This window comes from Lissotriton helveticus, chromosome 2_1 (assembly GCF_964261635.1).
Source record: "Lissotriton helveticus chromosome 2_1, aLisHel1.1, whole genome shotgun sequence".
NCBI classification, from domain to species: domain Eukaryota; kingdom Metazoa; phylum Chordata; class Amphibia; order Caudata; family Salamandridae; genus Lissotriton; species Lissotriton helveticus.
Window position 1 is genome coordinate 827,772,964 of NC_136059.1, and position 16,629 is coordinate 827,789,592.

At 43.4% G+C, this 16,629-nt stretch overlaps 1 protein-coding gene across 1 annotated transcript in view; it reads left to right on the forward strand.

Annotated features, from left to right (window-relative positions):
* The window catches only part of HSD17B4 (hydroxysteroid 17-beta dehydrogenase 4), an 867,876-nt gene that overhangs the window by 523,296 nt on the left and 327,951 nt on the right, over positions 1-16,629 (forward strand). The window contains exon 16 of the mRNA XM_078675560.1: positions 5,676-5,779. Within this exon, the coding sequence (XP_078531686.1) occupies positions 5,676-5,779 (104 nt within the window). The remainder of the gene's footprint in view (positions 1-5,675; positions 5,780-16,629) is intronic.

Here is a 16,629-nt window from a genome sequence, read left to right on the forward strand (position 1 = left end):
TCTCAGGCCTGTCTAACATGGAATGCCACTGAGCTGCTGAGTGGTCCAGCGGGGATGATGGAAGGATGCGATTTCCTCAACTCCCCTATATCTTGCCACACAAGGAGTGAAGCAAGATCACTGCCCTGCGTAAAAGCACACTGGGGTGACGGGGAATGGGAAAAAAATAACAAATGCTGCCAAGTAAGGAAACCGCACACGTCCAGAGACCTTCTGAATTACTTGGATCACCAGCTGTTTGTGGGGAACCTCAGCCTCGTGTTAAAAGCCTGCATACAAGAAAGGAGGCACCTTAATATAGGTGTGCACACACCTACACCCTATCGCTGTTACACCCCTTGGTTCTGGTATTCACATTCTTTTGCTTGCATCACACCGTAACTGGACAAACAGGCACAACACTGAGCCCCATGTTGTTGTTGTTGTCCACATGAGCTTGTGATAAAGCACACCTCAGGAAAATACCACTGGAGTCCAATATCACTACTCTCCTCTAGGAGAGTTCACAGTAAAGGTATGGGGGGATCCAAAGTGTGACAGAACAAACATTTCAAATGAAAGAAACAGAAAAAACAAAAAGGTCTTTCCCACTTATCTGGATTTCGATATGCCAGTAGATCCTTGTTCCTTCACAGGAGCCACCAATTCAGGACGATGTCAGGGAGAGAACCAGCAGCACGAGAATCCGTTCTCCTCACTGCCCACGACTTCCATCAGGCAGAATGAGGAGTGTTAGCAACGAAGCGCGACCCGAAGGTGAGCGTAACCCCACTCAAGGTCCAGAGGTGCGTCTCCCAACCCAGCTGTAGGAAAGAGCAGCGCGGCTCCGCAGCCACTGCACTACAGACCCTCTCAGGAAAACAGAGCGCACACACACACACGTTCTTGTCGGGCGCCTGGGAAGATTCGAGTCCACAAATTATGCGAAGGCGAGATGACAGGCAAAAGCCCTTCCACACAGGAGAAGCTCAAAAAAGTGATTGTCAAGCACCAGGTGAGCGTTGAGGAGGGGCTTATATCCTGGGCTCCGTCAGAAGTTGATTACCGGCACCACTTCCTGTGACCGAACCAGAGGCTTCTGGGGCATGTAGTTCAGCATACTCACTCTTCTACCACTCCTACCATTGTAGCGCAATGAGTAGATAGCCAGATTGTGTGTCCCCCGCACATGCCTGACCCTTCCTCCAGACACCACTGGAGTCGAGCTACCCGGGATTATGAGGGGTAAAACCCCGACACAGGTCCTAGAATGCTTATTTCCAGTCCAGGGAGGACCTGGCCAGCAGTTCAGGCTGAACTGTTCCCATTAGGCACAGGGTCAAGACTGATTTACACATGGCTGGATTCAAAGTGGAATGGCATGGAGAGCAAAAAAACGATGGATATAGGCCCAGATTTATGTACTTGGGTGAATCTATGATGTTGTTCTGAATTCTGATTCCAGGTAATCTGGTCTACAGATAAAGAACCTCTCAAGTTGGTAGTCCAGGTGTGACACAAATAAGTCCTCTGAGAAGGAACCCCATTGCTATTCGAATGCTTTAAAGATCTGGGTGTTTCATTTCCAAAGACTCGCATCCCGGAGGTGCCTGGAATTCCAGTCTTCCACCTTGTTGCCCTTCCTGGGATAGTGTTCTGCGATCAGCGAAATGTTGCGATTCAGGCAAAAGTGTCAGAAGATCTTGGCCCGGTCTGTTAGCGCTTTCAAACTCGTCCCACTAAGATGACTGATATAGCGTAGCGCAGGCACATTGCCCATCTTCAGTAACATGCAGCACTGAGTTCTCTCTTTGGTCCAGAAACATACGGTAAAGGAACCTACTAGGAGTTCTAGGCAAATGATGTGTAATTGTAATTCTAAAGTATACCATTTTCCTTCTGCGGACAATTCTCTGCAACGAGCCTCCCAGCCTTCTTTGTTGGTGTCCGATTTGATAACCATGTTGGGATTTGAATCCGAAAATTGCTCAACCGTTCAACGCTTCCATATGTGCAAGCCATCATTCCATCTCTTTTTTTGCTTTGTCTGTCAGAAAGACAATCTCTCAGTATGTGGCACCCCCTACGGAGATGATGAGCCTTCATTTGTTGAATGGCCTGATAATGAAGAGTACCTGGAAACATGGCGTGAATCGATGAGGAAAGGAGGCCCACCATTCAAACTACCTGTCTCAAGGAGAACTGTCCTTTTGAGAGAGCCTTAAGTTCCTGTCTGATTTTTGCCACTTTCTTCGTTGTAAGGCTCAGGGCGGTCTGGCAAGAATCTATAACAAACCCTAGAAATGTTTTTCTCTTTGATGGCGTCAAGAGTTGATAACAAAGCCCAAGCTTTCGAACAACGAAATTGTCATCTGAAGGGGTTCCTGTAATCTTATTGGACACTGGTGCAAGATCAGGATGTTTTCTAGATAAACAATAAGACGTATCCCTTGAGCACGTAGATTGTTACATGACAGGTTTCAACACCTTGGTGAAGCACCAAGGGGCTGAGGAAAGGTTGAATGGCAGAGAGGAAAACTTGTATAGTTGGCATGCCCATATGAAGTTGAGAGACGACCGGTGGGAGGAAAATATCGGGATCGTGAAGTATGTATCCTTCGGATCAAGGTGGCACATTCAGTCCGATGGACGTAGGATACTGCGGAGGAGATGGATAGCCTTCTTCTTGAAGTGGCGATAGACCAGCCACTTTTTGAATTCTCATAGATTGATAACCTGGCATTGGCGCCCATCTCTCTTGTCCACTAGGAACTGGTTGCTTAAAAAAACTTAGGGGTGCAGAGTGGTAAGGTATGTAACCCCGTTGTTTAGCAGATTGTCCTCCTCATGTGAGACCACAAGAGAATCTTAATCTGACAGTAGGAGAGGGCGAGGAAGTTGTCGTTGTACTGGAGTGTCATAGAACTCTATCTGGAAGCCATTTATCGTTTGGAGGACCAAGGCATCTGACGTGTGAACTCCCCAGTTGCCTGCAAACTGAGCCAATCGCCCTCCCACTTTTATTTGGGAAGAAGACTTGGAAATTGCTGCCTGATCCTCCTCTGCTGCCTCTGTGGCAAGGTACTCTTTAAGGGTGGCGCCACCAAACTTGTATGTGTCCTGCCATTGACAACGTCGAGAGCCTTGGCCCTTGTTGTGGGTAGTTATGAGAGTATGGCCTTCGAGCGCCTTCTACTAATACCGGCTAATGAGAAAACCAATCGGTTAAAGATGCATTTCATTGAAACCTGGACCTTCCCCAGGGACATAAAGGTAGAGACAAACTTGCCTAGTTCTTTAACAAAGGGATCTCCGAAGAGACCACCCTGAGCAATGGGACCCCCTCCTAGGATGCAAGATAATCCATCTTCAGGTCTACTTTAATCAGGAGAGATCTTTGCGCTCGATGGATATGGCCCAGTTAACGTTGCCTAAGAAAATGATGGTGCACTGCACCCAGCCAGATAAAATATCTGGGGAGAGGAGGGAGCTCCAAGTGTTTAGCCTAGTCGGCAATGTCGAGGATCTTCGTTAGGGGTCTTGTATAATCTAATAATTTATCTTGCCGTGACCGCGAGGGTTGATCAATGCCCTTTTTAGGATTGCTCCTATATTTCCCAAGGAAGGGAGCTATTCTAGAGTCTATCTCTGGGATTAAAGCTACTTTGCCATCAAAGGAGGCGCGAGGGGACTCTGCTCTCTGGCTGCCCACAACATAGGTTGCAACTTTCTCCACCGGGCCCATTTGGAAGAGCGGGAATGCATCAAATCATCTGGATCTAGCGTGTCAGAGGTGCGGCAGGAAGGAGTATTCAGGGAGGGGTAGCATCTCATTCTGACTTGGTACGCCATGTCCTTGAGGGTCCTGGTTCACCATGGGAATCCCAGTGAGAGTCCTCCATCTGAGAATCGTCGGCCTCCATGTACTGCGAGTGAAATTCCGCAGACTGGGCTGAAGAACCCTTGAGGAGGAGGCCAAGGTATTTAGAGTCAGGGAGGTCTGAGAGTAGGAGGTGCAACAGGAACGCCTTTTCGAGGTGATCAAATGCATCCATGTCCGTGCTGTGGACATGTTTGCGCTTAGCCACTACTTTCTAGTCCTGCCTAGCAGATCGGTCATCCCTCACTGTAATACATTGGGAGTGCCAGTATGCCATTATAAGAAGTTTGTGCTGCAGGGGAGCGATGGCACAGGCGACTGCTTGGTGGATTGATGCAATCACAGTGTCACAGAAACCAGTATTATCAAAGGGTAAGACAGAAGGATTTCCCTCTTCAACCCCATAGTCTACCTCTGACTGGTGTCTTTTGGTGGCCGAGGGAGGCACAGACTCAATTATTGAATATGTGGAGGCCAGGATATAGGGCTGTGGAACAGCGCTATCTGAGCACCCTGGCTTTGTAGGGTCTTGGCCCTAGGAAAATAAATGACCATGGATATTTATTAAACATCAAACAAAAGTGCCAGCACTGATAAACGTTTATTGAAAAAATTATTTTTGAATACATTCAAGCGATCATAATAATTCAGGTGTGTGATCTCGGTTTGTAAGTGGTTTGATGAATGTTTATCAGTACTGGCACTTTTTTTGATGTTTAGTATATTATGGCCTGGCCTTACTGATTTGGGGCTGTCCCCAATTTAGTTAAAGGCTTGGATATTTATTGGCAGTGCACCTGGGCTGTCCTTGCGGTGTATGGGCAGGAGTGGGACCTGCCTGTGATATTTACAGACCCCAAAGGGCGTCACAGAGTGTGATTTGGCTTTAGAGCCCCATCATAATTGTACCGACCCAACTGGGCGTCGCACCGCTATCTGGCTATGAGCTGCAGCCTATACCGACCCCAGTAGGGGCGTCCTGCTCCAGGTGCTGCAGGTGACTGCTTTTGAGGAGGCAGAATGTTTTTGAAAATGGAGCCACGCTCTGAGAGAGAGCCTGGGGGAAACTCTGTGGTTCAAATCGGGTGCGTTCTCTCGGTGCCCTCATGCTCAGGAGGGAGGAAACGGTTGTTGTCATACAGTAAATGTTCACAAAAAGCAATAGATCCAATGAGAAAAATATAAGAGGAGAAACACTTGTGGCTGCAGAGCTGCAAAGAAAGCGTCAGAATGAAAATGCAGGAAGGACCAATATTGGACTGTCATTATGTTGATAAGTTGATATGTTTTGATAGTGTTTAAAATGGCTGCTGTTAAAATAAATGGAAGCATAATCCTCGTCTCCAGTCCTGACATAGAATAAATCTTCGTAACTCTACAGTCTTCTCACTTCAGGCTCATGCAGTTAGAGATTTCCTACTTATCTTGTGTATGTGCAGGTCACCAGGGTTACAGTGCCTGCAAACATGTTTTGCGGTATTGGGTTTCTTGAGACTAACCTATGCTATGATTGATTTTCCACTTCTTCTTTAACCAGCGGTCTTCTTGCTATTTCTACGGTTTAAATAAGTACATGTGTAAACCAGGACTAACTCCATAATTTGGCTTTATAACAAGGTCTGAGGGGCACTGCTCAGTAAGGCATCTAAAAGTTAATGTAGAACTGTGAAACTGGAAAAAGAAACCCAATAAAATCTCAATCATAACTGGATCCACTCAAGTGCAACTGAACAAAATGCATAATCGTGCTAAATAAGATGTTGTCAGTGTGAAAACGTTTCCCAATTGTGACATAACTTTTTGTTCTTTGTTTTAGTTCACACATACTGTGGCAAGGATCTCATATGCTATAACCAGTTTTCTATATTTATTGTTGGGGCTGGAGGATTTGGTGGAAAGAGGACATCAGAAAAACTGAAGGTAATATTTTACATATTTGCAAATGATTGTATAATTAAAAATTAACATCTCCAGTCCCACCACATGAAAGCTTATATTTCAGACCGGGAATGAGGGCATATAACATTTTTTGCAGGCAGAGGAAATCTTATTTTGTGAATTCATTCAGCATGGCTTCACCCACCTGCCTGTAAAATGGTAGGAGTACCATAGGCGTTCTCCAAGGTTGAACAAAACCAGTAGTTCTTGTAGAAAGTGTATACCACCCTCTTTTTATGAATAATGGCACACCAAGATGCCTCTTTATCTACAGAATATTCCATGGTATTCCAAATATCGTATTCCATTGCTTCATTTTTGAAGGGACATCCAATGGATATTAAGTAGCCCACCATATCCTATGTTTTCACTCCCAGTCCCTGTTCTTTAGCACCAGAGTGTTTATCTTTTGAACATGCTATTCACACTTCCTAGACTCCGCCTTCCACGGTGCTGTTTGCAGTGGTACTTTTAATGATACGGACACCTGTACAGTGGAGCTCTGACTAGCAGAATGATACATTTCTCACGTTTTCTCAGTATCGTTCAAATAGTAACAAGTATTGTTTTTTAGGTCTCGGCTAGCCGCCCGAAGCGCGTCTCCGCCGAGAACCTTTTGTCGGCATGTGTACTTCCCAGGAGACAATCCTGGCCGCGCACATCGCCTTGGAGGCAATTTGAAACTGGCACGCGCCGCGCTCGGCCTGGCTGTCTCCTGGGAAGCGCAAACACACCCAGGCACACCTCCCCCTGCACGCATGCGGCCACACACACACGAGCGCAGACAGAGACACGCAGACAGAGACACTCCCCCTCCCCATCGCACACAGAGACACACACACAGGCGCGCACATACACGCACACATACAGAGACACCCCCGCCGTCGCACACATACGCACACACACTCACACACATGAGCGCCCCCCAAGGCCCACTTACCGCCAATCCGGTGTTCTGTCGCCTCCGTGGGGCTCTCCCTCAGGCATGGGAGCCCCGCGTCACGCACTGCTCTTCGGACCAGGAACTCCGTGGGCGCGGGCTTCGCGTACAAGACGGAAGTCCCGCCCCCACGCTAGGTTTCGTTTTGGAATGCGCGCGCAGATATTGCAGTCATCTCGCCTGATCCCCAACAGAAACCGACAGCTATCCCCCCTGGTCAGGCTGCCCTCGATAACAAAGTAACCTCCACAGGCATGCGGTACTATGGGACGGGGTGGTTGGGAGAAAGTGGGCGTCCCTGCAACTGTCCGAGACATAGGGGAGAAGGAAGGCCTTTATTTGACAGTTTTTAACTCTGTGGACAATTGTGTGAGTGGACCTTAGAGTGACACTGTTAAACAAGCATTTGCAAGGCAATCGGTCTCGTCTTTGGGACCTTATAAGTATATAGCAATGCAGCACATTCTCGCATATTAAAAGGTATCTTATAGGAGTTGGCACATGAATGGTGTCCTCATAACATATATAACAGGGTGGAAATACATCTTTCATTGTAATACCGATGGGGTGGGTGCAGAGAAGTGAGTGCAGAGAAGTGAGTGCAGAAGTGAGTGCAGAGAAGTGAGTGCAGAAGTGAGTGCAGAGTAGTGAGTAGTGAGTAGTGAGTGCAGAGTGAGTGTGCAGAGTAGTGAGTAGTGAGTGCAGAGTAGTGAGTTCAGAGTAGTGAGTGCAGAGTAGTGAGTAGTGAATGCAGAGTAGTGAGTGCAGTGTAGTGAGTAGTGAGTGCAGATTAGTGAGTAGTGAGTGCAGATTAGTGAGTAGTGAATGCAGAGTAGTGAGTAGTGAGTGCAGATTAGTGAGTAGTGAGTGCTGAGTAGTGAGTGCAGAGTAGTGAGTAGTGAATGCAGAGTAGTGAGTGCAGAGTAGTGAGTGCAGAGTAGTGAGCTGCCTCAAGTGAAGTACTCTGGTTCCCAAGGATGACTAGCAAACAATATTTTTCACAACGTTGCTTACTATTCAGCAACATTTGACAGTTTGCAAATCATCTTTATACAACAATTCAGAGTTTGATAACAAATTAATGTAACACATTGTAATATACAATGCCAATAGCTCAAACTTTTATGCTGCGAGACCTATTGCATTGTAAATGCTTGTGTTAATTTATGTTATTGTTCACCTGCGCTAAATGTGGCCATTTAGCATCAGAAAAAGCGATACCGAATTTAACTGTGAGTAAATGCAAAGCCGAAAGGAGCATTTAAGATATTACAGCGAAACAGAAAAACTCTTTCCGAACTCTCTGCTTCTACAGGAGATGAACAGGCTAAATGTCCTAGATATTCCCTAAAGGTTATATCCACATAGGAAGTGTTGCTACTTTTGGTTGTCAAGTAGCCATTTTTCTGGCTGATAAATCAACTTGATGTACCTTCCGCTGGTTATGCTGATGCATTCTAATTGAAAGGAAAAAATATTTTCCTACAAGGGTCTTCAACCTGCAACTTTCGTGTCTCACCATTGGGACAATATAATGAATGCTTGACTAAAGCAGCCTTCTGGGCAACCTGAGGTTAGTCCCTAAGCACTGGTAGCCAATCACCGGCCACCTTAAGCTACCTGGGCACCAAGGAATGGTTTTCCCCACCACAAGGAGGGTTCCTTCCCGAACCCTCACACCTCTCCCCTTGCATAAGTTAGAGCACTATGGAAATTAATGTGAGTACATATCAGGCCCAAATCTAAGCAGCTACCTTTCAGCTTGTGGGCACCCCAGCTAAATGTATCAATGAGAGAGAGGGAGCTTGTAGCAGTCTGAGTGAAGGTACTTTAGGCGGGGGGTGTTAGCAATCTACTCCTTCGTGTGCCAGAACGTGGATCCTGTGCTCACTGTTCAATAGGAATCAATCTATACCTCAGATCAAAATCAGTCTGAGTTTTTTGTGTTCACATCTGGAGGTGATCTGGCCCGATAGTTGGGCTTGTACTGTTCAATTGGAGGACTAATGCTGACTTGTATTCAGCCAGTCTAGAGTGGCATAGTAGGGTAAAAAACAATTGACTGGAATGCCCAATAATCAATAATGGCTTAGATTAATTCAAGTATTTCACTCATCACCTTTCTGTTTTCCTAATTTCCATCTGCCTAACTACTTTTATGTTTAACACCAACAGGCTCAGTTTGTTACAAAAACTCTCTCTCTCTCTCCCCCCACCAGATTTCAGATCAATCTCCCCCTCCCATTTTCTGCGCCTCCCTCGTTACATTTGCCGTGCTGTTTGCAATAACTGTTAGTCACCACAATCCAAGACAAAACCCATCAATTAGTGCATATTTGAAAGACCTCACCATATGCACCCAACAGACTCACTATGTGCCATAATCAGACACTATTGTAAACCCAATAACACTAGTCACCAAAGCCGTCGCTGCAATTACTCTTATAATTTGCTTTTCTTAAGCTAAACACACCAGACAGATCTTTCTGACACTCACCGCATGTAGGAAAAAAAAAGTTTTCCAAACTTGGCCCAGCTCCCAACAATGATCCCTCACATGGCTCTGTATGTCCTACTCCTTCCTTCCTTCTCCCCGTTAGTCTGCGCTTTCCTCACGCCCAACCTTGTCACAATGTGCTGTGCCTGTCTGTAGTTTCTTGTTTGCTAGGCACTGTTCCAGCGGACATATCTGCATCAGGCAACAGTGTACAGCAGCAATTTAGGGATTAAGGCAAAAGAAGGCTATCTGCTTTTTAATCAAGAAAACTAAATAAAGAATTGAATAAGAATTGAGGAAGCCTCCGTTTACTATTTCTTGGGAAAACTGACAATACTGAAATTGCTATATTCTAACAAGATCTTGATTTGGGAGATATGATATATGTATTAGATTATTGAAGGGTGCAGACCATCTTTTGCGGAACAGTGTACAGCAGGCAGGCGTGCTTCGAGTCAAGGCGCATCCTTCTGCCATAACCTTATAGTTTAACATTTAACAGTTCATTCTTTACAGCACAGCTGCAGGTTTCAGTAGTGCAAATTATAAATGTTCATATGGTCAATAAACATTTCTTGCGTTCCACTCGGGAGCTCATCAAAGTGGTATAGCAATGCTTCTTCAGCCCCTGCTCAAATAAGTCTTTGCTGCAAGGGACATATCCTCCTTTCTCTACCCAGAGAGCAGTCACCAGCACAGTAGAAACAGAACCTTTGATACCAAAAGCATGGGTTCTTGCTGCACTCCCACAAAGCGAGATCTGGGTTGTTCGGGTGTAGATATTGGCTTGAATAGCCCATCTACTTGGTTGTTCCATTGCAATGTGGATTGTGTGGTTATCGCCCTTATAACAACCAGAATTTTAGAGAAGTTGGAATACGCTAGACTAAATAATGTTTTAAGCGCTGCTACTAATCAGGTCATTAAACAGCAGAATATTTCTCACTTGAACCCATCGGCTTTTACATTCATACCCTTTGTATTGTCAGAAGAGAAGCGGGGGCAAAAGACCCCTCTTTTAGGCCGTTCATTGTTTGTATTTTTGGTGTTAAGCCCTTGTTCCTATTCCACAAAACTTTACACCGTGTAGGAAAAATGCAGTGATATAAACAGTCTTAACAAGTTCGAGGGCATACCCTGTGTAAGTAATTTCCTCCATAAAGGATTTCCCACCACCCATCAGCACAGGAGGTGACATCATTGTATCGCCCATCATCTACTTGCACGGGAAGTGGCATTGAATTTCCTATCATCCATCTGGACAGGAAGTGACATTACTGTATTTTCTTTGAAGCAAATGAAGGACCCCCGTATATAATTTGTTGGGCTGGGAGCAAGGGGTAAACAAACTATGCTACCCTACAAAAAAACCCACACCCGACCTAAGTCCCTTTTCTATAGGCTCAAGTAAGCTCAATGGGCCACCCATTATCATACATTCACACCAAATCTTTAATTGTAGTTTAATTCATTTTATAATTTTTATTAATTTATTTTTTCTATGACCATTAAAACCAATGTATCAAATATATCATTAATAATACAAATGTTCAAAACATGAAATCTTCATACATTTTTGAAGTACAAAAAATCCAATTATGCAAATCCACTGTACATGTTATCGCCTTCTTCTGTCTTTATTGTTTACATATCATGTCACTCAGTGACCTCACCAGCGCCATGAAACTGATTCAGTGTACGTGCGCTTTACAAGTGTTTTTAAATTCAAATTCAAATATACAAGAAAACCTTTACCATTTCCCCATGATAAAACTACACTCATATCCTAACCTATCACACTGATGCTCACTACTACATATAACTCACATACATACATACACTCCCCAGCCTAAAACAATGTGCACTAATGAAATCACAAAGATGATATATTAATTACCATCCGTGATTGTGGTGTTAACTGGGATGTCAGTCAGGCTGGCCCACGTACGTTTCAGTGGAAACTACAACTTATGTCCACCTTCATCAGGACCACTCTGATTTGATTTTGACAGGTGAGTGGTTGGGGATCTGAGAACAAAACCTATATGTGGCATCAGTATAAGTGGCCCAAGATTTTTATCATTGCTCTAATATTCTTGTAAGGGTGGTGAATACCGCTCCATCATTAAAAGCTCTGAAAGAAAAAGGGAAATTTTTTTGAGGCTGGTGAACATGCTCTATGAAGTAGGGATAGTGTTTTTCTTTAAATTCTTCTTATTATATAAAAAAAACAGGCACATTTATATAGTTCTTTAGCATGATGACTTTACATGTAGTTGCTCATATGCAATATCTGTAGTGTTCCTTCAAAACGTTACATTGTTTCTCATGTGGTACATCATTGTAAGTCCATCACATTACAACTTAATTATTAATCATCTTATATTACTTCCTCATCTTGAGGTATTGTTGGTAAGGTACATATCTCTCTTCTATAGGTGTTGCATCCCCCCAGAGTCTTATCCACTTTTTGGGGCAGCCTCTACGCACATATACAGTCTTTTCTGCCACCATGGCGATGTCCATATCTTTGCACCAGGGATAGTTTTTGAATATTTGATGTGAGGTACCTGTATTCTTAGGGAAGACGCCTGACCCCGCAGTGGCAATATTCAAATACCCAAGCATATTGATGAAACAAAAAAATAGGGTCCGTTGCTCGCCCCTCCTGTTTTTAATCCTGAGGTAGGGGGATACCAGTAAAGAACATTTTAGCTCACCCATATACTGTTTTAATATTGTTCTGACAGTTTAACAAATGCAGAACATAAATGCTGACATAAGTGACATAGCCACACCCAATCTAGGAAACCCTTAACTTGGAGACTTACAACCAGTGAACAAGTAGTACCTTTAATTGCTTCCCAGTGCAAGATATGGAACCCACTAATGAAGCCTAACACACTAGGTAGGTGAGATATTCATCACCCTTTAAGAGCACATAAATGTTTCTCATTTCTATGAGAGGCTTGGCTGTTTCTTCCTGAAGTTTGTTCATGTATGTTTATGGAAATCATTCCACAGTCTAAACTCCTCTCACTCCCTCTTTAGGGTGTTAGCTATCTGTGTTGAACCTGTCCTGCATGTGTGGTAGAACAGTGTTCTGTTCCATCTGCTGCTGCCACCCGTTGTTAGCTTATTACTTGTAATATGGAAGGCTGCTCTGCTGTTATATATGTTGTATCTTTTTTGTTTTAAACAAAGACACATGTTGTATCTTTATTGATTTATATTGTGTTATGAAGCTCAGTATAAGACCTTCTACGACACCTATGAAAAAGGTATTCACATTGCTAATACTTGTTTTAATGCATGCTGTAAAGGCAAGTGTAAGAATATGTGCACTGAGTTTCCTTTTGGGTTTACGCATCAAACAAGCAATTTCTTAAATGGAGTTGGCAGCTTCCTAAAATTTTAAAATGTAGTTGACAAGTGGCAATGGTATATACCTGAGTTAGGCGCATGTAGCAAAGCAACTATTTTCTTACATTGTCCTAGAAAATATAATTTCAGAAGTGAACTTTTGTGCACATTTGCATGCACGACAATGTTGGATTAATTTCCCTAACACTACTTTGTTTATGCATTCAGCTTCGCACAACATTATCCTGATGGTTCAATAAATATATTGAAAACTTCCCACTGTGTATTTTGTTACTTCTCTGAGAGAAAGTAAGCACAAGTGACTGAACGAAAGATTCTGTACTGTTTCAACAATCTCGGAGTACTCGGAGTTGTCATGTTCAGTGGTTGCCAGAAACTGTTCGCTCCCTGGTAGGTTAGGGAAGCTTACAGTGGTACTGTCAGCTAGCAGGTCTATAGGCCAATATATCCTGCGGGGGCGTGTCTAGAATCTGTCTTTACACCAAGCCCTTGGTTTATGTTGCCCAGTTAATGCACAGATCCTACGGATTAGCCGGAACTACACAACAGACAGTACTGCCATTTTAGCCAACAGCCCCTTGTCTGCAGGGGTTTTGAGCCCATGATAAAACTGTTAAAAGCAAAACTGCAAGCCCCAAACTGCAACATGATGTTTGTTGAAAAAAATAAAATAAACGAAAAGATGATGGCATCAAATGTGATAGTACCAAAGCGCAGAGTTGTGAAATGAAAAATAAAATTTAGTTCCTTGCTTTTTGTTTTTTTTTCTTGAAGACAGTCACTGGTTAAACAGCCCAGTGAGTCAAGGGGGAGAGATGCCCTTCATATGAAAATGCAGCATCTCGCTGCTAATGGGTTAAGTTAATACCCCTTGAGAAAACCTGCAAATGGCGTCATTTACCATAAGAATGTGAGAAGCTGCAGTTAGAGGTGTCTAGAGATTCGCAGGAAGGAAAAGATAGTGTTGTGTCACCACTATTCCGAAACACTTCCTCGGCCTCCAACTTGATATAATTTTGAGGGTGTGCTTAAAACACTACTGTGAAGTGCCCTGACCTGAAGAAGTGCAGCACAAGCTGCAGGTGATGCCTTGTGAGGGCCGTTAGTGCACTCATTTCATTAGTGTTAATTCAATTTCTCACCAACCTTTTGCGCTAACAGTGGCAGCAAAATGAAAAATTTAATTTTCGCACTGCTCACTTAACTTACATGTCTTATTGATCTTGCCAGACACTGCAAATGTTAGCTCAAATGTCACTTGTGAAAACAAGCATTGGCAAAGCCAATAGGTCTCTCCTGTGTAAGATCTATTGGCTTTGTCACTGTTGTTTTTTAGGCTTGTTGTACATGGCTAAAAGTAAAAAAAAAAAAAAAAAAGTGCTGTTTTTTAACATTCAACCATGCCGCACAGCAACCGCGCTGTTGTACAACTTCGGTAAAAAATGCGATAAAGCCAGTGCTTGTTTTTCACTGTAGATGTAGACAGGGTTTCAACCACATGTAGATTAGCCTTTGTCCTACCCCCAGAAGTCCTTGTCAAGCCGAAATTGAGTAGATGTGGCAAGGCAATTTCAGATTAAATCAATTTGAACACACATCCATAACTTGTTTTCTATTATCAATTGTAGATTCTGCTACCAGCGTCTGGAGTGTTTCCCAAACACAGATACTTGTATGTTTCTGCTTCTTGATCCATTTGCGGTTCTCTATTTGCTGCCTGGTCTCGTAAAATGCAATCATTTTGTGAACAGACTTTGCTTTTTTTTTGTATGCAGTACCAGACAGCCCCTCCCTTATCACTAGAGCAGTGATTCTTAACCTGTGGTTCCAGGTCCCCTGGGGTCAGCAATGCCTTCTCAGAGTGTCCGTGACTGCTTACAACATTTAATAATATCATCAGATTAGTAAGGTGTATATAAATGAAGAAGCAAAATGTAAACTTTAAAAATGTAAAACATTTTGTAAATGCAAAGAAATTTGAAATTGTATGCTAAAATCAAGTTAGTATTCAGTGAGAGAGTCCCGCGGTTCAAGTATTGATTAAGTGGGGGTCCACAGAAGTTATGAAGTTAAGAATCACTACTTTAGGGTATAAAGCTTTATCACAAGTCTTTATGTATTTTGTATAACATTACACAAATCGCATCTCAAGTACTGTACTTACTGATCTTCATGTCCACTCTGAGCCAATTATACATGGGTATCATATCCTTAACACACAACTACTTGCACTATGTTAATGCTAACATATTTATAGAGTGTGCTTCGACCCAAAAAAAGGCATTCCGACACTATAAAAAGTAACTGTAACTGAGAGAGAAATGGGATTTAGTAAGCAACAGTGAAAAGGTGAATATTTATTGTCTTATGTAAAGCACAGTGATTGTCAATTGGGTTCAAATTGGCTGGCACAAGCGAGAAAGATCGGCCACCAAATCGACTCAGGCATATCCTGGGGCTCACTAGAGGAATGCTGGAGGCAGAGTTGAAGGGCTGAGTTGTGACATGATAAACAAATCTCAACTGGAAAAATCTGGAGAGCGAAGGAAAGCATGGTGAGCTAGGCTGAGATCCTTAATGTTTATGTAGGTGGAAATGGGTCGCCAATGCAGGGAAGCTAGGAGAGGGGGGGAGCTGACAGCTCTGATGAGACTGAAAGATGACTTGTGCCACAACGTTATGGATTCTGTTCAGTCTAGCAATCGACGATGCATGAAGCCCAGATCAAGAGAGTTGCAATAGTCCAGACACAAAAGAAAGACAGCTTAAACTACGGTTTGCAAAACTGATTCAGGCAAGAGCTGGATGCGTTTGCAGAGCAAACAAATATAATGAAAATAAGATTTGACTCTGCTATTTTGAGAAGAAAGACAGAGACCAAAGTGGAAGACCAGATTCCTAAGGGAGGCAGTGGACTATCGGCATGGGCCAGGTCTTCGGGGCATAATTTGGAGGACCAGATTGTGGCTGTCTTACCAACAATAAGAATCTCCATTTTGCTGGTATTGATTTTGAGTGAGTTAAGTTGCAGCCACAAAATTAAGGCCGAATGACAAGGGACTAGATTTGCATGAGACAGCCACTGAGGAGTTGAGGCAAATCAAGATCTGTGTCTTATCGGCGTAGGTCATGAAAGACCAAAGGAGCAGAAGCCAAGGGAGAAACATTCACACTAAAAGTGGGCTGATGAAAGAACCATACAGAACACCATGAGTTATGTGAGTGGGTATCTGGAAGGTGGTAAAAAAAATTGCCTGTCCACAATCGGCTAGGTTTTCGGCAAACCAAGCAAGAACCTAATAAGTGATACTGATGTTGGAAAGGCATGCGAGTGAGATCTCATCCACCACAGGGCCAAGAGCAGCAGTCAAGTTGAGGATGTTCAGGGCAGCACTGCTTGCCTGATTACTAGGAGTTTCAGGCCATCCAGAGTTATGGCAAGAGCAGATTCATGGGGGGTTTCCAATGTTATACATCCAGAAATTCCAAAAGTTACCTTTTGATTTACTTTTTCCACAATCTTGATTGGTACATAGAGCGAAGACATGGGGCAGAAGCTTCTAATAATGGCAGGATTGGCCAAGTGTTTTCTTTTTAATAGAGATATGATCTGGTCTTGTTTCTAAATGGTAGTCAGTGTGGAGCTGGAAAGCGATAAGTTGCAGAGCTTTTTTAAAGTTGGTTCAAATAAATTGGAGATGAGATGGAATGGTTTAGCAGGACACGGGTCATCGGTTTACTAGCAGATACGTGGGCCAAGAGTGTGTCAAGTGAAAAAGGAAAAAGTACCATAATCCCCCGAGGATCGCTGGAGTGGGCAAACATGTCGGCCATTTCGTTAATAAAAAATGGGCTACTAAGTTGAAAAAGTGACAAATATTTAGTACTTATCCCGAAAATACTGGGAGAGAGCATTGAAGAGGGATTGTGAAGCATAATGGAACTTCTGCAGAAAGATGGATTAGTAGAAGATTTGGTAATTAGAATAAAATCTTGAGAATTTTTAGATGC